Source organism: Mustela putorius, unplaced genomic scaffold (assembly GCF_011764305.1).
Source record: "Mustela putorius furo isolate JIRA1106 unplaced genomic scaffold, ASM1176430v1.1 tig00000196_pilon_pilon_pilon, whole genome shotgun sequence".
Lineage (NCBI taxonomy): Eukaryota > Metazoa > Chordata > Mammalia > Carnivora > Mustelidae > Mustela > Mustela putorius.
In genome coordinates this window covers 1,305,627-1,327,076 of record NW_025421310.1, presented here as the reverse complement: position 1 = coordinate 1,327,076, position 21,450 = coordinate 1,305,627, and the positions used below count along the sequence as shown (strand labels likewise).

The window sequence follows — 21,450 nt, the reverse complement described above, 5'->3', positions numbered from 1 at the left end:
ACTACATGTGGAGGTCTGTGCAGGAAGTTCCTTGAGCCCTGCTGTTCTGCCCAGGAAGCTTGTCCGCAGATGTTGTTTCTAAGGGTGAGGCCAGAAATCCAAGCCTGCTTTGGTTTGCCACCTTGTGGGCCCTTTGCAAATGGAAGAGGGGGGCAGCTGCCTCTCCCTTGCCCTGCTCCCTCACCCCTCCCGGCCTGATTTCAAGGCCTTCATCATCGGTGGGTCATTGCATAGTGGTAGAGGCTGCTCCCAGCTTCTCCTTTGGTTGCTGTGGAACGCTGGGGGCCTTGTTTCATGTCCTTGAGGTGCATTTTGCTGGGCTCACACGGGAACAACGCTGCCAAGTGGGGCTGTCGGGAGGATTCAGGGATCGTGTGTGTTAGAAAATGCCTGACATGGGGCCTCCTGGGAAAGTGCTCAGTAGAATGCCGTCATTACTGAGAGCTAGCAGGGCGGTGTTTCCGTTCCAGGCCTGCCCCGGGGCCTGATGTGCCTGCTCTCACCAGTCCTCGCCATGACCTGGGAGCTCTGTGCAACTCTTCCTCCCATTTCTTAGGTGAGCGAGCAAAGGCCTGGGCAGGTTACTGGATTTGCCCAAAATCACGGTGTTGGTGAGAGACAGGAAATTTGAAGCCCACTCTGTCTGGGGTTCAGTCTGCCTCTTTGAGACTTGGTCTTCTGCCTCTGATGAGTGCCATGGCCACTGTTTCTGAGGTCATTACTGCCTTTGCTGTTTTAAGAGATTTTAAGTAATCTCTACACCCAACGTGGGGCATAAACCTACAACCCCGAGATCAAGAGTCGCACACACCACCTACTGAGCTCTGAGCTGGTCAGGTGCTCTTCACTACTGCTGTCCTAATGATCTTTTTTTCTTTCTCTTCTTCTAAACAGAGCGGGCATGAAGTAGGCCTCAGTTGTTCTGGAAATGACTGGATTAATCTCCATTCGATCCTTGCTTGGGAGATGGGGTGCAGCAACCTTCCCAGTGCCTGTGGAGCCGTGGCCTTGGCCAGCCCCTTCCTTCCCTAGAGGCCAGGGGGCAGGGGTCAGAGTTGGGAGGTAACTCTCCTATCCCCTGCCTTGGGGTCTGATTCCCAAACGGCCACTGGAGCCCACCCTTGGCTATTTTTGGGCATTTGTGTATTCCATTCTTTTACCAGGTGATTTATTGAGGACCTACTGTGTGCTGTGGATGGTTTTGGCTGTCAGGGAGCAGCACCCAGTTTACTGGAGGAGGCAGAAAAGTAGCGTTTGTCCAAGAGTGCTTGGTGCCACAAAGGAAGGGAACAGATCTGGATGGCCTTGGCAGGAGGGGAACTTGGGGAAAGCTCCTGAGGTGAGGCATTCAGGCCTTAACATGAAAGCCTAAAGCAGCAGACCAGGCAGGGGTGCAGCATAGGTAAAGGCCGTAAGATGGGGTACACCTCAGTGTGGTGACCCTGAGTACATGCCACTGCAGCTGGGGCAGCAGGGTCGGTGCATGGGAGGGCGGCAGGGCCCAGGTCTGGCTGGCAAGTCTGTGCTTCTCAAACTGGTGTCCCAAGACCTGAAGGAGGGTGAGGGAGTGGGGAGTGTGAGCATGTGTTTTTGGGTAGTGTCTGCGACTTGTCTACTGTTTTTAGCTGTGTGTTTTCATTTAGATGATATTTTCAACAAGTGAATATGGGCATGTCATGAATCATCTGGATGATTCCTTTTAACCAGCGAGTGACAGGATGAACATAGCTGCCACTTCCATAGCTCTGACTAACTCAGGCTCAGGCTGGCCCTTGACTTTGGAGTTTGCCTTTGTGTAATTGCTGCCTGTTTTCCGAATTGCTGGCCTCATCCCCAGCTGTGCTTGAAGCATGTCTCACTGGGTCCCCATGATGACCCTGGATTGCCAAAGACAAAAAACAAAAACCCAAAACCCCGCAAAAACAAAACATCTTTTGAAATACTCTAAAAACATGTCAGGTTGTCCTGAAGATTGCGTTTTATAGAGGAGGAGGACACTGAGGTTCAGGGAAGCGACCCGTGAATCCTGGAAGGTAGCAGCCAGGACTGGACTGACCAGCACTCTGGGTGTGGGTTTGGGCTCTGAGCCCTGTTTTGGCTCCCTGGGCCGAATGGGTCAGGGGTTGGGAGTGATGGTGTCACACGGGAGCTCCTTCGTGCCCGGCTGGAAGGATCCAGCCCCTTGGGCCTGGGAGCACGCCCTAGCGCTCGCCTCCCCCCAGCCCTTCTGCCTTCGGCCTCCTGGGGCTTCATCCCAGAGCTTCTGTGGAGCTACACTTGCAGTTTGCTAGCCACTAGCCCTGCAGGGCTGTTTGAGTTTTAGTGAATTACACTGAATTACAAGTAAAAATTTAGCTTTTTACTTGCACTAGCCCCTGGAGCTACATTTCTGTTATTACAGAAAGTTCTGTTGGCTAGCGCAGCCATCTCCTACACTCACGACAGTGTGATCTTGGGCCTGTGATTTCGCCTCCTTGGGTCAGGATGGCGATAGTGATAGCATCCACCTCTCAGGATTTGCCGAGAGGGTCCCTATGAGTCCGGACCTGGCTCATCGGGAGCCCTCAGCAAACCTTAGCCGTGGGCAGGAGCCTCCCTGCTTGCTCCTAGGTGCCCCAGGGGTAAATGGGGACTCACGCCGCCAGGTCCTGCCTCCAAACTTCTGGCCAGGGAGGCAGCCAGATGGTGATGTGGAGCAACGCCTGTGAGAGAGGAAGGCCTCAGCCAGACTGGGGCAGGAGGGGCTGGCCCTCCTTGCGCATGTGCGCACGTGTGCGTTTATGCCCGCAGGGGCAGCCTGGGTCTGCAGGGCATCAGGGGTGTTAGGGGAGAGCTGGCCCGGGTGCAAGAGGGGACTCGGTCTTGTGGGAGTGAGGGCAGAAGGTGGTTGAGGGCAGAAGGTGGTGGAAGAGGCTCAGGATCAGCTTTCCTCTGCCGCGTCCCAGCTGCCCGGCATTGAGTGCTCACTGCATCCTTCCTGTCCTCAGTTTCCCCACCGATAAAAGGTGGGTCCTCGTGGTCCCCCAGTGAGTCAGGAGGTGAGAGAGTCAGGCCAGTGCGTAGAACTTCTTCAGGGGACAGCTGCAGAAAGCAGCTGTGATACAGCCTCTGCCTCCCTGGGGCCAGGAACCCTGTGTCCCACTGCGCCCTAAGCCAGAGGGCTCCCCGTCTGTCCCTGAGAAGTAGCCACAGCCCTTATGGCGGCCCCCCAGGCTTCCCCGGTAGTTTCACATGCTTCGTTCCCCTCCACCCTCCTGACTGGGCCTCACGCAGGCCCCACCTGGCCTTGGCGCCACTCTTGGGCCTGGGGCACTCTCCCCTCTCCCCTGGCCCCAGTGGCTGCCTCATCTCTCAGTGAGAATTTCTGTTCACCATTCACCATCTCAGTGAGTCCTCCTCTGAACACCCTGGATAAAACCAGAAACCCTCACCCCTTCCCACATACCTAGTCCTCCGTGTGCTGTTTTTCTCCATAAGGTTTGTCAGCTTCTGTTACAGCATGTAATTTGCCTCTTCCTTTAGCTTTACCTCGAGGCCTGTCCACCCTCTCCCCTCCCCCCATAAACTCCCCTAGGGCAGGGAGTTCTGTTTTGGTCACTGCTGCCTCCCTGGTGACTAGAGCAGTGCTGACACAGCATGGGTGCCATAGCGGTGGAAGGAATGAATGCAGGATTTTTTGTTTTGCCTTTACTTGACCCAACTCTGACTTCAAAAGCTATGATTGGGGGTGCTACCCCTGCCTAGGTTCATGAAAGCTCTGGGCATGGCCATGTGGTGGGGACACAGCGGGGACCAGGACACTCCCATCCCTGCGTTGTGGAGCTCCCTGTCCAGTGCAGGAGGTACCATTACCCGGATAATTGTCCAAGTGACTGAGCACATTAGAGGTAAGTGCTGTGAGGGGGCAGGAAGCTGAGCTCCGAGGATCTGTGACTCTTTGTGGGGCAAGGAGCAGTCAGGGCAGGCTTCTCTGAGGAAATGAGGATTTAGCAGGTGAAGATGGGTGAACAGTGTGCCGGCTTGGGGGACTAGTATGTGCAAAGGTCCTGGGGTATGTGTGTGTGTGTGTGTGAGAGAGAGTACACACGCAAAGACTGAGGGACCAGAGAAGAGCGTGTGGGGATGGTGCTACTGATCAATGAGGCAAGAGGGTAGGCAGGGGTAATTTCTGGTGGCCCTTGTCTCTGTGAAGGCCTGGGATGTGATCCCAAGCAGGGGAGGGACAGGGTCAGAGCTGTGTTTGGAGGGTCTCTGCCCACATGCAGCTTGGTGACCTGGTGTGTTTGGAGCCTGTTGGCAGGCCGGCTCAGATATCTGATGTGATTTCTGTGGGGTGCTCTAAGGCCCTGGGTGACGGGCTGAGGGGGCAGGTGTGGGGCGGGGGTGGCAAGGAAGAGAAGGAAATCTGCTCTGTGCTTATTCTTGTCCCAGTATCTTTTGCAGGCCGCCTACGTCTTCAGCCTGCTCCCAGTCCTACCTGCTCCAAGTAGACAGATGGGGCAGCTGAGGGGACTGTGCGCTGTTGAAGAGAAAAAAAGTATCTTTAACGCTGCCTTCCCGCCGAGGAGGTGGAATAGGTAAAAATTCACATGTTACAGAAACGTGCAATGTGGGAGGCAAGGGTCCCCCCGCTGCCCCCCAGCAGTGGCAGTAACACCTGACGGTGCTGAGCAGCTGCGCCGCAGTTCAAGGGGCTGGGTGTGGAGTGGCTCCTTCAGTCCTCACTGCCCCGAGTGCCCGAGTGCCCAGTGCTCCTGTCTCCGGTGTGTGGGCGGCGAGGGAAGGGGAAGAAGGGGACGCAACGTGCCCAGGAGGTGGCAGAGCTCTGAGGGGAAAGCGCATCTGGTTCCCGAGTCAGCCTTGACCCCTGCATTTGTGATTCTGCCTTTTAGGGCACAGTTCCCTCCACGCAGGTGACGTTTACACACGCACCTCCGTGTGGCCCCCAGCCTGACACCCTTCCCTGCCAGAGCCGTCATCGCATGGCTGCTTTCCTGAAGAGGTTGTTGCAGCTCACGTTTACCTGCCGTGAGCGGCGCTGCTGGCTCTGGAGCGTGGCGGGTGAGAAAGCACCAGAATGGAGGCTCTGTGCCGGGTGCCCGTTTGTGTGGCGGGAAGGCAGCTGGGGGCCATGTCCCGCCTGTTCAGCCGTGAGCGCGCGAACTGACCTGCCTGCGGACGCTGCCCCTGTCCAAGCCACGCCGCCCTGCCACGCGGGACCTGAGCCTGTGCTGGAGGCACTGCCGGCCTCCCCGCTTCACAGAGGGGGACACTTGGAGCTCACAAAGCTGGGGAGCAGGGACCCGGCTTCCGGTGTGCCAGACTCGGGCCACGGGGCCACCAGCCCTGCCAGCTCCGCGCTTCCCGGTTTGAGGACTGGCACCGGTCGTCGCACTTAGTGACTTAGTTTTTTCACTAAAAAGAGATTGTAAAAGTGCTGGGGAGGGGGTGCCTGGCCTGCGGTGAATGAGACACCGGCACATGGGAGTCTGCTTCTTCTTTTTAGTGCTGTCACAATCATGCCAGAGCCCTGGGGCGGGTGTTTTGGCTGCTTCCAGTCTTTCACGACTTCAGCAAGTGCACCCTTGGCACAGTGGTTCGCGGTCAGGGGGTGGCTCTGCCCACAGTGGACATTTGGTAGCGTGTGAGGACTCTTTTTTTTTTTTCCCCCTCTTAGAGCAGGGGGAGGGGTGGGAGGGAGGGAGAGGGAGAAGCCACCTCTGCCCTGAGCGCAAAGCCCCAGGAGCCCCAAGCCAGCTTGATCCCATGACCCTGAGATCGTGACCTGAGGCCCAGATTAAGAGACACTGAATCCACTGAGCCCCCCAGGCGCCCCTATGAGGACTTTTTTTTTTTAAGATTTTATTTATTTATTTGACAGACAGATCACAAGTAGAGAGGCAGGCACAGAGAGAGAGAAGGGGAAGCAGGCTCCCCGCTGAGCAGAGAGCCTGATGGCGTGACTCCATCCCAGGACCCTGAGACCATGACCTGAGTCGAATCAGAGGCTTAACCCACTGAGGCACCCAGGCGCCCCTATGAGGACTTTTTTGATAGTCACAGCTCAGGGGAGGGTGTGCAGGTGAGACCAGAGATGCTGATAAATGGCCCCCTGTGCGCACAGCACCTTCTGCACCATGAGTTACCCAGTTCCAGATAACACTCCTGCTGAGGTGGAGAAACCCCACCTTAGAACTTCTTGCACCACTGCGATCATTTTCTTGCAGGAGAAATTCCAACGAGGTTTGCCACTTTCCCAGTATTGCTAAAGTGAGCTCACAAGAGTGAGGGACCAGTTCACAGAGCCATGGATGGCCAGCAAGGCAGTGGCTTCCCTCTGCTCACGCCACACACCTTGTGCATGTCTTTCCTCCTGGATTCCGGCAAGCAGGTGCTGCCTGTTGAAAGACAGGTTCCTGTTGTCTTTGCATTCATCTCCTGAGCATACATACATCTCCTCCTCAGGGAGCTGTAGCGAAAGTGCAGATTAGAGGGCAGATGGTGGAAGCCCCTGCGGGGTTGTAGCGTTGGGAAGAGCCGCACCCTGCTGTCTCCAGCTCCAGGAGCCTCGGCCTCTCCTCCTGCGTCCCTTATGCCATCTGTGCTATCTGGCGTAGAAAACCAGGTGGGGGTGGGGGGCAGAGGAAAAAAGGACATGACAAGTGGTAAGTAAAGGAATCTAACTAACTTTAGTCTGTTCTGGGCACAGGGCTTCACTCTGTGCACATTCATTCCACAAATAACTTTTTAAGTGCCCACTGTTTACCCAGCGCCTTGCAAGGCTCAGAGGACCCAGGAGGGTCCAAGACAGGCCAGGGGCCCTCCTCTTACCATGCTGACATCATAGTGGGGAGAGGTCAACAATAAACGGGTTAATAAGTAAGTGGTCACATCAGCCATGAGATATGCTTACAAAGAAAAATAAAGGGTAAGGAGAGGTATGGAGAAAAATAAAGGGTGATGGGAGGTAGGATGGATGCTCCCTTTTTGCTGCTTTGGAAGGCTTCTCGAAGAAAGGCATGTGAGTAGAGGCTGAGGAAAGGGGTTAGGGCCCTTCAGATTCCGACCAAGGGGGCAGCAGGTGCAAGGGCCCTGAGGTAGGGATGTCCTGGTGTGTTGGAGGAGCCATAGGCCTAGGCCCTGCTGAAATGGAGTGTATTTGGAGAAGTAAAGGGGAAACCATGCAGACCTCATAGGGTCCTAGGGTTCCTGTAAGGACTCTGGCTTTTACTCGGGGTAAGATGGGGACACTGGAGGGTTTGAGCACAGGAGGGATGGGCTCTAACTGGGATGGTCCCAAGGTCCCAGACTATAGGAGGGGTGAGGACAGAAGTGCTAGAGCTCAGTGAGGCTTCACAACCCTCCCTCCCCCTCTCCAAGCAGTAGGAACCACACAACCCTAATTTTACAGATGAGGAAATAGGTTTGGAAGGACCCTGCCCAGGGCTGCCATGAGGGCCTTCCCCAACTGGCGGCCCTGCCTCGCCCTGTGAGTTGCTTCTCACAGATCTGACTCTGGCTTTGTGAGTTGAAGCTTCTCAAGGAGTTACAGTTTGGAAACCATTGAGCAATAATAACACCCGTGAGTCAGATAGATGGGAATACAAATACCTTAAAGAAGTTTTAAAATAAACTTTTTTAAAAAAGATTTTATTAATTTATTTGATAGACAGGGATCACAAGTAGGCAGGGAGGCAGGCAGAGAGAGAGAGAGAGAGAGAGAGGAAGGGAAGCAGGCTCCCTGCTGAGCAGAGAGCCCGATGTGCGGCTCGATCCCAGGACCCTGGGATCATGATCTGAGCCGAAGGCAGAGGCTTTAACTCACTGAGCCACCCAGGCGCCCCTAAAATAAGCTTTTTGAGTTTATTTGAGTTTGAGACCTTACGGTGCAGTAGGTCAGTGACACCTGTGTATTCGGCAGCTCTTGAGGCCAATAAAAGCTTGCTAGAGTGCTCAGAGTCTCCTTGGGGACCCCTGTCCTGTCGCCTTCCCCCATCCCTGCTCAGTGACCACCGAGAGCAGTGATCTTCATCTCTGTTCAGCTGTCTTTTCTGCAGAGCTAGACATCCCCTCCCCTCCCTCTAGCCCACTCCCCACACCGTGGGGCCATGGCCCTTCTCATGGCCCTTCTCCAGCAGGATTGTTGTATGGAGGGAAGCTCTGCAGTCACACAGGGCGAGGTGTCACCTGCCTGTCACTGCATAGCCTGGAAGCCAGAAAACCTGGGGGTGAAAGTCAGATCCTCCAGACCTCCTCCTTCCTCACTGGTGACCCAGCCTCCTCCTCCTTCTTCTTTTTTAAGATTTTTTAATTTATTTGTAGACAAATGAGCATGAGCAGGGAAGTGACAGGTAGAGGCAGCGGAAAAGGGAGAAGCAGGCTTCCTGCTGAGCTAAGAGCCTGATCCCAGGCTCCTGATCCCAGGCTGGATCCCAGCTCGATCCCAGGATCCTGAGACCATGACCTGAGCCAAAGGCAGGCGCCCTAACCCAGCCTTCTTGAGGGGAAAATGCAGGCACATCAGCTTTGGGAAGGACGAGCCCTGGAAGCCAGGCGCCTGACTTTGGATCCCCGCATTTTTTGGACTCTCAAAGCTAGGTTCTTTCTTTATAGTTATTTTTTTGTCATAGGATACAGAAAGATATGTTAAGCCCATTTTGTGTGGTGCAGTATAACAAATAGCTAACGAGAAGAGCCCGGTTTGTCTACAGCAGAACACGGTCAGCTCCTGGAAGTTCCCCCTCCGGTACTCCTGATACCCACTCTCCTGACGTTCACGGATTTGGTTCCTTGGCATTTAGCATAGTTTTATAAGTGAGAAAGGCACCCCAAACATATAGTGTGGTGGTGGTGCCTGTTCCAGACTTACTGTGAATGGACCCATGACTGATGTGTTGTTGTGTGTCTGGCTTATTTCATTTATTTCATAGTAACCTTCTTAGGCTTTGTCCCTGTTGTATGTGTTGGTAGTGAGTGGAGGAACGTTCTGCTGTATGAATTTACCTCCGTTTGTTTATTCACTCTCCTGTGGGTAGACACTTGGTCTACTTCCAATTCAGGGGTTACTGTGAGTATTGCTGCTGTGAACATTCTAGTGTAGGTCCCTTGCTAAACAAACACTCCTTTCTGTCGTGTTGGGTTGTGGAATTGCTGGTCCTGGAGTGTGGGCGCGTACTGAGTTTTAATTTTTACTGCCAAGCAATTTTCCTTAGCAGGTGAACCATTTTACACTTCCACCAGTAATCATTTGTGTCTTTGTCAACACTTGGCATTGTTAGTTTTTAAAATTTCACCCATCCTGGTACATGATTTTACTTGGCATTTCTCTTTAAATAATGAGATTGTATGTGTTCCTTAGTAGTGTGGGTGTCCTGTCTTGTGAAGTGGCCTTGCCCTTTTCGCCTTGCCTCCCAGGGAGCTCACCTCGAGCTTACAGGCTGCAGCTCTGGCCCAGGCCCTTGGCTGACTTGGGCCCCAACACTCAAGGAAGTGGCAAGTGGGGATGGGGCCATGTAGGCCCTTCCTGCCATGGGGTGTGCTGCCTGTGGGCCAGTGGCCGGGGCAGGCCCCTGCATGCTGACACTGGCTTCCAGAGGCCATTCTCTGCCCTCCTGCCTGGGCGGCCTCTGCCGGCAGCTCCCTGGGGAGCAGGCCATCCTCTTGGCTTCAGTGCCTGGTGTTTCATCACTCCAGGGCCACGTCAGAGACTCCTCAGTGGGAGGACGGGGTGGGGTCTGGGAGGGGCACAGGGGGTCTTCCAGTTCCTCCCCTGCCCTCGTTCAAGCTGTTGCTGGCTCTCTAGATGCCGAAATGAGAATGTAGAAAGTGGCCCCAGGTGCTGAGCAGTGGCCAGGGCTCACGCCTTCCTCAGCAGGGAGACCCAAGGTAAATGGCTTCTACTCTCTGAGCTTCTGCCCTCCCCTGAGCATGGTCACTGCCCTTCCGGTGGGGCAGTTGTGATTGTTCAGGAGGGCCGGCTGGCAGCAGCTCTCAGACTCTGCGACCCTGACCACTCTTGGCCACACTTGGCTGCCTTTGCTTCTCTCAGACCACGGCAGCTGTGTGTTTGAGCACTCACCCACGTGTTTGGCTGTTCCCCGGGGGCCAGGCCAGGCAGTAGGCCAAGCTACCAACTATCCCAAGACACGCAGAAACACCGAAGTGAAGTCATCAGGCTGGGGATGGGAGGGGAGCCCGAGATTGGACGCCAGGCCCCTGGTTCTGTCTTTCCACATCCACCCTTCCTTAGGACTCAGGTTCTCCATCTGGCTTCTTTGGAACTTCTGAATCGAGCTGGTACTGGGGAGAGCGCAGTGCCAGCCCCTGCGTCAGGGGAAGACCCCTGAACTTCCCACCACCTCTAGCCAGGCCTGAGCTTCACTAAGGCAGGGACTGTGTCTTCCTCATGATTTATCTCTGGGACCCCTCTGGTTGTCTGGAGCTTAGGATATGCTCAGAGGAGATTGGTGGCGTGAATAGACCCTGGAAATGTTTCCATGGCTTTGTCTGGTCCTGGGCTGGGGAGACACGGTTCATTCATTATGCACTTGGCAGATACCCAGATGCTGCGCTCATCCACTAGATGAGCACTGAGTAGGTGTCGGGAGAATTGGCTAAGGAGGTGCACAGAGGGCATCTAGGCTCTGAGGTCAGGAAGGCTTCCTGGAAGAGGCTTTGTTTCAGCTGAGACCTCAAAAGGAGAAGGGAGAACCCATAGAAGGTATAGGGGATGGAGGCCAGAGGGACAGGCCAGAGAAACAGAAGCCTGGTTAGAGAGAGGGGTGTTGGGAGGAGGAGCTGGAGACAGACGGAGTACCAGCTATAGTCGTTGTCATGGTCATAGCTTTCTAGGTGACACTGGACTCATGCTGGAAGGGACTTTGTTCTGTGAGCACACTGGGGAACCCCAGAAGGATTTTTAACCTGGAGGGACAGGGCCAGATTTAGATGGAGTCTCAGGGTTGAAAGCAGAGACTCAGAGCCCAGGCAGAAGGCCAGGGCAATTGGGAGAGGTGTCAGGAAGCAGGTGGAGGGACAGTGGGGACTGCTGGCCTGAGCAGGGGCAGGAGGCAGTTGGCGTGAAGGTCAGCAGAGGCCAAGTCCTGAAAGGCCTTGAATCCCAAGCGAGGGAGCTCGGCTCTTTCCCGAGGCCAGCGGGAAGCCACAGAAGGGTTTTGAGTGGGGGAAGGACAAGGTCAGATTTGAGGGGTCTGCCTGGTGAATGGGGACAGATCAAAAGGAGGGATAAGGGAGTGGGAAGTCTAGGGAGGGGGTGAGGGAGGCCCTCCAGGGCAAGGGCGAGGACAGCACTGGACCTGGACGGGAGCCAGTGAGCCGGGCCACTGGGAGGGCGGGAGGTGGGGCAGGAGGCGGGGCGAGAGGCGGGGCAGGTGCCGGGACTGGTCACATTGGAGGTGGAAGCGCAGGCTGCTGGGATCTTCAGGCTCTGCGTCCTGGGTGTTCTGTCCACGTGTGTTCTTTCCACGGAGCGTGAGCCCCTTGGGGCTGGTCCTGCCTACTGCGCACGGGGGCCCCCTCTACTGCTCCTGGCCCTGCCTTGGCGGCTCGGAGTCCAGAACGTGATTTCTCACCCCCGCTGTTTACTTCCCTGCCACTGTCCATCTTGTCTTTCCTTTCGCTTCCTCCCACTTACCTCCCTTCCCTGCCTGGGCCTGGGCAGCCTGCCACCGTCACATGCCAGGCAGTAGTGCGTCCGGTCGCCAGCTCCCCTGGGGCATGAGCGAAAGCTGATGCCCATGGTGTCCCTAGAGCCAGCTGCCACTTCTCTGGGGGCCGCTGTAGCTCCTGACCTGCTGTCCGCAAATAACCCCAGCCCCAGGAAAGGCAAAAGGCGCCTTGGGCTCCATGGCCCCTTTCCAGGCCTGTGGCTCCAGGTAGGGGCCCAGCGGGCGGCTGCCTCCCGCCCTTCTCCCTTCCACCCTGGGAACCTGAGACGAAGCAGCGGCCTCGGCGTCTGTCAGTCTGTCGGCTGCTGGTTCCTGAGGACGGAAGTGGAGGTCCTGGGGAAAGGACCAGGGCCTTGGTTGAGCCCCCAGGACTGGCTCCTAAGCCCCAGACAAGTGCATACACAGTAGGTTGCTGTCTTGTTCGAGGTACTGACCGTCGGAGACTTGTCTTCCCTCAGTCATCTGGTGGGGCAAAGAGGGGACTGAGGCTGAGGGAGTGACGTAGGGTGGCTTGGCACAGGGGGTGGGGGATACTTGGTTTGCTAAGGGTGCTAGGCTGAAAGGAGGGGAGGGGGCAGAGAAAGAGTGTGCAGTGTGTGTGTGTGCGCGCGCGCGTGTGTGTGCGTGTGTGTGTGTGTGTGTGTATGTGTGTGTCTGGGTTGGGGGTGGCAGGCAGATGCTGGTGGCTTTGAGCGCTCCCTCAGGTGCCCAGCGCTGTCTGATTCATCCCAGGTTACCTTAATGTGGGGGCCCGGGAGTGACACGGGGTGGGGCCACTGCGCCTTCCCTCCCGCCCAGTGCGCAGTGATGGCAGGCTGTGGCAGGACTGCCTCGGCTCAGGGAGGCTGGAGGAGGCCAGGGAGCTCTGTTCCCTCCAGAGTAAGGCTCTGAGAGCTGGGTCATGCTCCCCCTGCCCCCAACCCCCAGTTGGAGTCCCTGAGGACGAGGCCACATCTTTCCCCTTGGTCTGGGCCAAGTGGGCAGGGCTCCCTACCCTCCTTGACTCCACTTCGTGCAGTGCCGGCCAAGCAGCCAGAGGGGCCAGAGCCTGGCTGGCCTGAGGGCAGGGGCTGCGGCTGAGTCCCCCTGGCGTTCACAAGCTCCTCTCTTGTCTTGCAGACTGTGTTCTGTCCACCGCGCCTCCTGCATGTCCTGCTGCCCTGAGCTGTCACAAGCTAGGTGACAGCGTGTCACACTGCCACCATGAACGAGGTGTCTGTCATCAAAGAAGGCTGGCTCCACAAGCGTGGTAAGGGGCTGCTTTTGTCTACTGGATTGCATCTCTCCCCTCTTGCCTGGGCTTTCCTCCTGGCAGCTGGTGCCCTCTGCCCAGGGAGGCAGAGGGACAGGGTCCTTATGGCCCAAGGAGCCATGCTGCTGAGACCGACCTGCCTGCCCAGGTCAGTTGCTCCTCACAAGCCCACTTCATGGAATCCTTCAGCAGCAGCCTGGGGAGCTGCAAATCTGTCTGGGGCTCAGTCCCCCGACCTTGCTGGACACTCTGTATAAGCCCCCAGGGGCCAAGTCTCAAATCTGCCTCTGCATCTGTCGTCCAAGTCATAGCCCCGTTTTATAGATGAGGAAACTGAGGCTCAGGGAAGGGAAGTCTCTTGACCTAAGTAACACAGTGAGGCAGTACTCAATATTCATTCATTGTGTTCCTACTGAGTATGTGTGGTCTGCCAGGCTGTCCTGGGCTCCCAGGCTCCTGGGACATGTGCCCTCATGGAGTTTACATTTTAGTGGGGGCTGAGGACACCAAACAGAGAAGCAGGCATACAATGTCAGGTGGTGAGGAGTGTTCTTATGAGCAGTAGGGATTTTGAGGGCGAGCCTTTCTGAGGAGGGGACAGTGGTGGAGGCCCCGGGTGGGAGGGGAGAGGGTGGAGGGAGGCCAAGGAGTGAGACACACATAGCTGGGCAAGGCTGTCCTAGGGAACAGGACAGCAGGGACGAAGGCAAGAGTGTACCTGGTTGAGTTGGCCGGGCTGGCTGGAGTGGGGAGAGCAAGGCCTATCTGGATGTGGCATCCGACCATGCTGAGCCCTGGAGGCCATGGGAAGGACCTTGGCTTTAATTAACCCTGCAGGCGATCTGAGCCCAGGACGCCGGGAGCTGGGCCTGGCCTCGTCTGCTTGTACGGCTGGGCAGTTGAAGCCCGGAGAAATGAAGTCATCGACAGTGAGGAGCCTAACGGACTACACTATTAGAGCCCAGGCCTCCTGTCCCCCAGAAGCGTGGAGCTCCCTGCTTGAGGGGGCAGCCGTCCAGGCGCTGTGGAATGAAGGAGGCAGACTGTCCAGCTTCTATGGACCTTCTCCTAGGGAGGGAGGGGCCCACACCTGGTGGTCGCTGCTTTCTGTGCACCCCCATTTAGTCAGCAGACTCGTACTGAGCGGCTTCTGTGCTCCAGGCACTGGCGACTCGGCAGTGGACCAGGCAGGCGAAAGTTGCCCTTCTCGTGTTGACGTCTTACATTCAGTAGGGAGGGTGGGTGGCACCTGAGGGGACTAGTGCTTGCAGTGGTGGTAAGGGGCATGGAGAACAGTGGTGCAGCAGGAGAAGGGATGTGGGAGGAAGCAGGGGGAGCTGTCGTAAACAAGGTGATCAGGTATAGCCTCACTGAGAAGGGGTATTTGATAATGACCTGTGGAATTGCAGGGAGTGAGCCCCACGGCTACCTGGGGTAGGAGAGGGCAGCCGTGAGGCCAGAGAGGGAGTGGGCCAGACGTGTTTGAAGAGGTAAGGAGGCCAATGGGGCCAGTCCCGTGAGAACCAGAAGTGCCCTCTCCTTCTGCCCTGTCCCAGTCTGCAGACACAGAGCAGTGAGGAGGGATGGAAGTGATCCCCAGGGCCAAGCCTCCACCATCAGACTGGGCAGGGGAGACCTGTTTCTCACTGACCTTTCCAGGCAGGGATGGTATTTGAGGCACCTTGACTGTACTTGCCTGGGGTGCCCATGAGTTTGGGGCTGTCAGTGGAACTTTCTGAACCTTGGCAGATGTCAGAGTTCTAATCCTGGCTCTGCCACTTCCTCTTGGTGACTCTGAGCAAGCTCTGTTACCTCTCTGAGCCTTGGTTTCACATCTGTAAAATGGGTTAACAGCCCAGGCCTCTGATCTACTCAGTTCTCTGAGGGCAGGGATTGTTATCTGGCTATTTACTGTGGTAACCCCAGGGCCTAGGAGAGTTCTTGGCATGCAACAGGTGCTCAGTAACTGATTGCTGACAGAATGATAGGGATCGTGTGCGGGTGGTATGAGGGTGTTAGGGTGTTGCCAGGGTCTCAGCTCCTTACTGTCCCCAGGCTGGTCGCTCACTGGGCTGGGCTGCAAGGAGCTCTGGAAGCGGCCAGAGAGCTATTGCCAGGCTGGGAACTTGTGTCTGGTCTAGGGCTGCCAACGGTATTAAATGTGGGTCTCGGCCCCTCTTATGCCGTCAGCACCTCCACTCATGCTGCCAGGGCCCAGATGAGCTACTCAGATGGCCTGGCTGGGATGTACCCACCTTGGGTTTGCCCACACAGATGCAGGGTGCTCTGGGGCCTCCCACTGCCTGCTATTCTTCTTCTTTTTTTTTTTTTTAAGTAAGCTCTAGGCCCAACTTAGGGCTTGAACTCCTGACCCCAAGATCCAGAGTCAAATGTTCTAAAGACAGCCAGGCAGGCACCATACCCCCCTCCCCGCCATAGTCCACCATTCTGAGCAGAGGTGGGCAAGGGCAGATGGGCACCTGTGCCATCTCACCCCACTTCTGGTGGCTAAGAATAATGGAGCCCTAGTTTGCCATGTCCCTCTTTGGTGCCAGGCACGAGGCTCTACTCTAGGCAAGTCCAGTTTTACTGTGTTTCCATAGCTGCCCTGGGAGGTGGTGCCGTCTTCCATAGCTGCCCTGGGAGGCTCGGCAGGAAGACTGATATACCCCGAGATTCAGCAAAGACTTACCCTCTGCCTCCTGAACCCGGTGCTCTCAAGGCCTGGTCCACAAGCTACCTCTCGCTGAGCAGGGTCTGCTCAAGGAATCGGCAAAGTGAGAGCATGACTCTTGGAGTCCCTCATGCCCTGTGCTGGTCTTCTTTCTGACATGGCCTCAGCATACAGTCTGCCAGCCCCCACCAGGCCAGCTCCTGCCTGCCAGTTTTGAGGTAGGCAGTGTAGTGGTCAAGAGGGGAGACTGGGTGGAGCAAACCTGAATTCCAATCCCAGCTCTCCTAGTGAATCCCTGTGAGCCTCAGGCAAGTAATGGAGCCTCTGGACTCAGTTTTCTTATCTGTAAAATGGGATTATTGTGAGGATGTTTCTCCTTTCCTCCTCAGTTTGTTTGTTTGTTTCTTTCTCCCTCTCTCTCTCTTTCTTTCTTTCTCTCTTTCTCTCTCTCTCACAGGTGAGTGCCTGCATCATAAGCTCACTCTAAAACCGATGTCCAGATCAAGATGTAGAACAAGACAGGGGCGCCTGGGTGGCTCAGTGGGTTAAGCCTCTGCCTTTGGCTCGGGTCATGATCCCAGTGTCCTGGGATCAAGCCCCGCATCAGTCTCCCCCACCCCCACCTCAGTGAGGAGTCTGCTTCTCCCTCTCCCTCTGCCACTGCCCCCCCCCCAAGCTCATGCTCACTCTATTGCAAATAAATAAAATCTTTTTAAAAAATTAAATGGAGATAGGGGCGCCTGGGTGGCTCAGTGGGTTAAGCCGCTGCCTTCGGCTCAGGTCATGATCTCGGGGTCCTGGGATCGAGTCCCGCGTTGGGCTCTCTGCTCAGCAGGGAGCCTGCTTCCTCCTCTCTCTCTCTCTCTCTGCCTGCCTCTCTGCCTATTTGTGATCTCTCTCTGTCAAATAAATAATAAAATCTTTAAAAAAAAATAAAAAATAAATGGAGATAAAATTTGCATAACACAAAATTTACCATTTTAAAGTATACAGTTGAGGGGCACCTGGGTGGCTCAGTGGGTTAAGCCTCTGCCTTCAGCTCAGGTCCTGGGATTGAGCTTTGTATCCTGCTCTCTGCTTGGCAGGGAACCTGCCCCCTCCCCCCTTCTCTGCCTGCCTCTCTGCGTACTTGTGATCTCTCTGTCAAATAAATAAATAATCTTAAAAAAAAGAAAATAAAGTATACAATTCAGTAGCCTTTAGTACATTCACAGTATGGTGTAACTATCACCTCTGTCTTGTTCCAAAACATTTTCATCTCCCTGAAAGAAAACACCGTACTTATTAAGCAGTCACTTCTGATTCCCTGATCCTCCCAGCTCTTGGCAGCCTCTGATTTGTTGTAATAGTTTTCTGTGTCTAAGGATTTAGTTATTATGGGCATTTCCTACAAATGAATCATGCAGTTGGTGGCCTTTGTGTCTGGCTCCACTTTCATTTACCTTAATGTCTTCAAGGTTCGTCCATATCTTACCTTGGATCAGCACTTCTTTCCTCCTTATGACCAAACAACATTCCACTGTATGAAAATACCATGTGGTGTTTCTCCATACATCAGCTGATGAACATTGGGGTTATTTCTGCCTTTTGGCTATTGTGGACAGAACTGCTCTGAACATTTGTGTACAAGCATTTGAGTTACTTGTTTTCAGTTCTTTTGGATACAGACTTAGGAGTGGAATCACTGGATCATATATTCTGCATTTATAATCTGTATTTGTACAGGTTATATAAATTGGGTCATATATTCTATAATTATAATCTAATGCAGTCTGTGTGATTAATTATATGCATTTATGCATATATGCATCAGGGTTCTATATTCTTTAATCTGTAGTGTATTCTGTACTTAAAATTTTCAAGGAATCACCAGACTTTTCCGAGGGCTGTAGCACTTCACCTTCCCACCAGCAGTGCCCAAGGCTTTCACTTTCTCCCACATCCTCACCAGCACTTTTCTTTTTCTGTTCTGTTCTTTCTCTTTTATTATTATTTTTGTTATTTTTAAATTTTTTAGAAGGGAGGGGGACAGAGAGGAAGAGAAAAAATCTTAAATAGGCTCCGCAGGGCTCCATCACACATCCTAAGATCATGACTTGAGCTGAGATGGAGAGTCAGATATGGGGCGCCTAGGTGGCACAGGTCATGATCCTAGGGTCCTGGGATCAAGCCCTGAACCGGGCTTCCTGCTCAGCCAGGGAGCCTGCTGCTTTCTCTGTCTGCTGCTGCCCCTGCTTGTGTACTCTCTGTCAAATAAATAAATAAAATCTTAAAAAAAAAAAAAAGTCAGACACTTAACTGATTGAGCCACCCAGGTGCCTGTTTTCTTTTTTAAATTACAGCCCTCCTAGTTGGAACGAGGTGGTAGCTCGTCATGGTTTTGGCTTGCATTTTGCTAATGACTAATGACGTTGAGCATCTTCTCAAGTGCTTGATGACCATTTTTATATCTTTAGATAAATGCCCATTCTTTGCCCATTTTTTAATTGGGCTATTTATCTTTTTGTTGTTGAGTTGTAGGAACTCTATATATTCTGGATACTAGACCCTTATCAGAGCTATGATTTGCAGATATTTTTACCCATTCTGCTTATCTATGTATCTTCTTCTTCTTCTTTTTTTTTTTTTTTTTAAATATTTTATTTATTTATTTGTCAGAGAGAGAGAGATCACAAGTAGGCAGAGAGGCAGGCAGAGAGAGAGGGGGAAGCAGGCTCCCTGCTGAGCGGAGAGCCTGATGCGGGGCTCGATCCCAGGACCCTGAGATCATGACCTGAGCCGAAGGCAGAGGCTTTAACCCACTGAGCCACCCAGGCGCCCCTCTATGTATCTTCTTGATAATGTCATTTGCACATCAGTTTTATTTTTAATGATTAACTTTATTTTTTTCTTTTGGTGCTTGTAATGTTGGTGTCATATCTAAGAATCCATTGCTAAATCCAGGGTCATAAAACCTTACCCCATGTATTCTTCTAAGAGTTTACCATTTTAGCTCTTATATTTAAGTAGATCCATGTTGAGCTAATTTTTGTATATGGTATATGGTGTGAGGCTGGAGGCCAGCTGTGTTCTTTTGCAGGTGGATGTCCTGTTGTCCCATCATTTGTTGAAGAGACTGTTGTTTCCCCACAGAATGGTCTTAGCACTCTTGTTGAAAATTAATCATATGTGTGGGTTTATTTTTTGACTCCCAGTTCTGTTCCATTGGTTTATCTGTCCTTAGACTACGCTAATTTGATTACCGTGGCTTTGTAGTAAGTTTTTGAAATTGGGAAGTATGAAGATTGACTTTTCTATTTCTGCAAAAAGAGTTGTTGGAATTTTAACAGGTGCCTTGCTTTGTTGAATCTGTAGATCGCTTTGGGGATTGTTGCCGTCTTAATATATGAAGTCTTCTGATCCATGAACATAGGATATCTTTGCATTTGTTTAGGGCTTTTATTTCTTTTAGCGGTGTTTTGTAGTTTTTAGTGTGTGCATCTTTTGCCTCCTTGTGCAAAGTGTAAGTGGAATTTTTTTTAAATTCCCTTTTTGGATTGTTCATTGCTAATGTATAGAAACAACAGCTGGTTTTTTGTTTTTGTTTTTGTTTTTAAGGTTTTATTTATTTATTTGACAGAGAGAGAGAGAGCACAAGTAGGCAAAGGGAAGCAGGCTCCCTGCTGAGCAGAGAGCCCAATGTGGGGCTCCATCCCAGGACCCTGGGACTATGACCTGAGCCGAAGGCAGAGGCTTAACCCACTGAGCTACCCAGGTACCCCCAACAGCTGGTTTTTAAGTGTTGATCTTGACGCATTTATTAGCTTGTCATTACTTTGTGGCTTCCTTGTGATTTCTGCAAATAAAGATAGTTTAATTTATTCCTTTTCAAGTTCAGTGCCTTTTCTTTCTTTTTCTTTGTCTCTGGCTAGAACTTCCAGTGTAGTGTTTCACCACAGCAGTGGTGAAAGCAGTAGACATCTTGTTTTTTCCCCAATGTTAAAGAGAAAGTTTGTAGTCTTTCATCGTTGAATGATGTTAGCTATGGATTTTTCATAGATACCCTTTATTATGTGGAGGAAATTCTCTTCTATTCCTAGTTTGCTAAGTATTTTTATTACGAAAGAATGTCGGGTTTTGTCAAATATTTTTCTGTCACAGTCGGAATGATCATGTAGGTTTTTTTCCCCGTTCTGTTAATGTGTATTACATTAGTTGATTTTCATAATTGAACTACCTTTGCATTCCTGGGATAAAACCCACTTGGTCATGTCGCATAATCCTTCCTTTGTGCTGTTGGATTTGGGATTTTGCTGGTTTTTTAACTTTGTATACATTGAGTCATTTAGTATTGACATTAAAAAGAATTGAGTAGGGGTGCCTGGGTGGCTCAGTGTGTTAAAGCCTCTGCCTTCGGCCCAGGTCATGATCCCAGGGTCCTGGGATCGAGCCCCACATCGGGCTCTCTGCTCAGCAGGGAGCCTGCTTCCTCCTCTCTCTCTGCCTGCTGCTCTGCCTACTTGTGATCTCTATCTGTCAAATAAATAAATAAAATCTTTAAAAAGAATTGATTAAGTTAAGTCCTAAAAGATACTCAGGGCAGCACCTGACACAGAATACCATTAGAGTGTTACCTAATCATTGTCATCGTTAATGGATACCTCGACGAAGACTCAGAGAAGTGAAGCGATTTATTGGAGACTACACAGCACACCCTGCTCAGAGCCCACCCTGCAAGCCTGCCTCCTGTGTGCCATGTGGGCCGGGACCTGGCACAGTCTTGTTTTGCTTGCTTGCACAGGGGACCGAAGATAACAAGTGTTTACTGAGTGCCTGTGGTGTGTTGGGCCCCAAGCTGGATGTCTTATGGTTGCCATCTCATGATTTCTAACAGCTTGAGCTAGAATTTGCACACCATACAGTTCAGGAATCTGAAGTATACTGCAGTGGCCCTCGGTGCCATCAGAGCTGTGGAGGCCTCAGCCCGTCAGTTTAAAGCATTTTCACTCCCCTTTGGCCATTTCCCTCCGACCTCCCCCCAGACTTCCCCCTCCCAGGCCTAGGCAGCCACTGATCTGCTTTTCACCTATAGATTTGCCTCCTCAGGACATTTTATACAAATGGAACATCATTTGTGGGTCCCAAGCTTTTTTCATTTAGCACAGATTATGGTCTCTCCGGGTTGTATGTAGTGTGTAGTGATAACTTCTTCATAGGACCAAGTACCGTTCTCTTGTCTGAATACGCCACGTTGTCTCTGTTCGTTAGCTGACGGACTTTCAGTTTCCACTTCTTACAATTATGAGTAATATTGCAGTGGACATTTACGCACAAGTTTTTCTGCAGGTATATTTCACCGTCTTAATTTAGTTCTCCACGGCCCTCTGGGGACTGGGTCCTCGCCATGAGGGCGTGTGTACACAGGGCACTTGGATTTTCATGGTTCGAACAAATGGAAGCAATCAAGGGGCACTCAGAGGGCACAGCAGCAGTTAGACCCTGCCTGGCACGGTGTTGTGACATTTGATCCGCCTGCACGGCTGTCCTGGTGCATGCCAGCCCGTGGGATTTGGCCTTACAGGGCCACAGGGCGTGTGTGCTTGGAAGCCCGGGTCTCCCCTGGGAGTGGGCCACGCGCTGGCAGGGACGGCCGGGCTGGCTTGCTGCTGGCCACATGCGGAGGCAGCCGGTGCCCCAGGGCAGTGCAGCAGGCGCCTTCCTGCCAGGCCTGACCTCTGGGTCACTGGGGCCAAGCCCAGCGCCTGGCCTGGCCCAGCCTGCATCAGCAGGGGCTGCCTGGAGGGGCACTCTCCTCCCCGCCCTGTCATCAGCCGTCCTCCTGCCTGGGGGCCCTTGCA

At 53.1% G+C, this 21,450-nt stretch overlaps 1 protein-coding gene across 4 annotated transcripts in view; it reads left to right on the top strand.

Moving 5' to 3' along the window:
* The window catches only part of AKT2 (AKT serine/threonine kinase 2), a 45,621-nt gene that overhangs the window by 6,133 nt on the left and 18,038 nt on the right, over positions 1–21,450 (top strand). For 2 of the 4 annotated variants that reach the window (XM_045076814.1, XM_045076812.1), the window contains exon 2: positions 12,807–12,936. In XM_045076814.1, coding sequence (XP_044932749.1) covers positions 12,891–12,936 — 46 coding nt within the window. In that variant the 5' untranslated portion in view covers positions 12,807–12,890. Of the gene's footprint in view, positions 1–4,431; positions 4,578–11,436; positions 12,092–12,806; positions 12,937–21,450 lie in introns of those variants that run through there. The other 2 variants (XM_045076813.1, XM_004776138.3) reach the window with 2 other exon arrangements.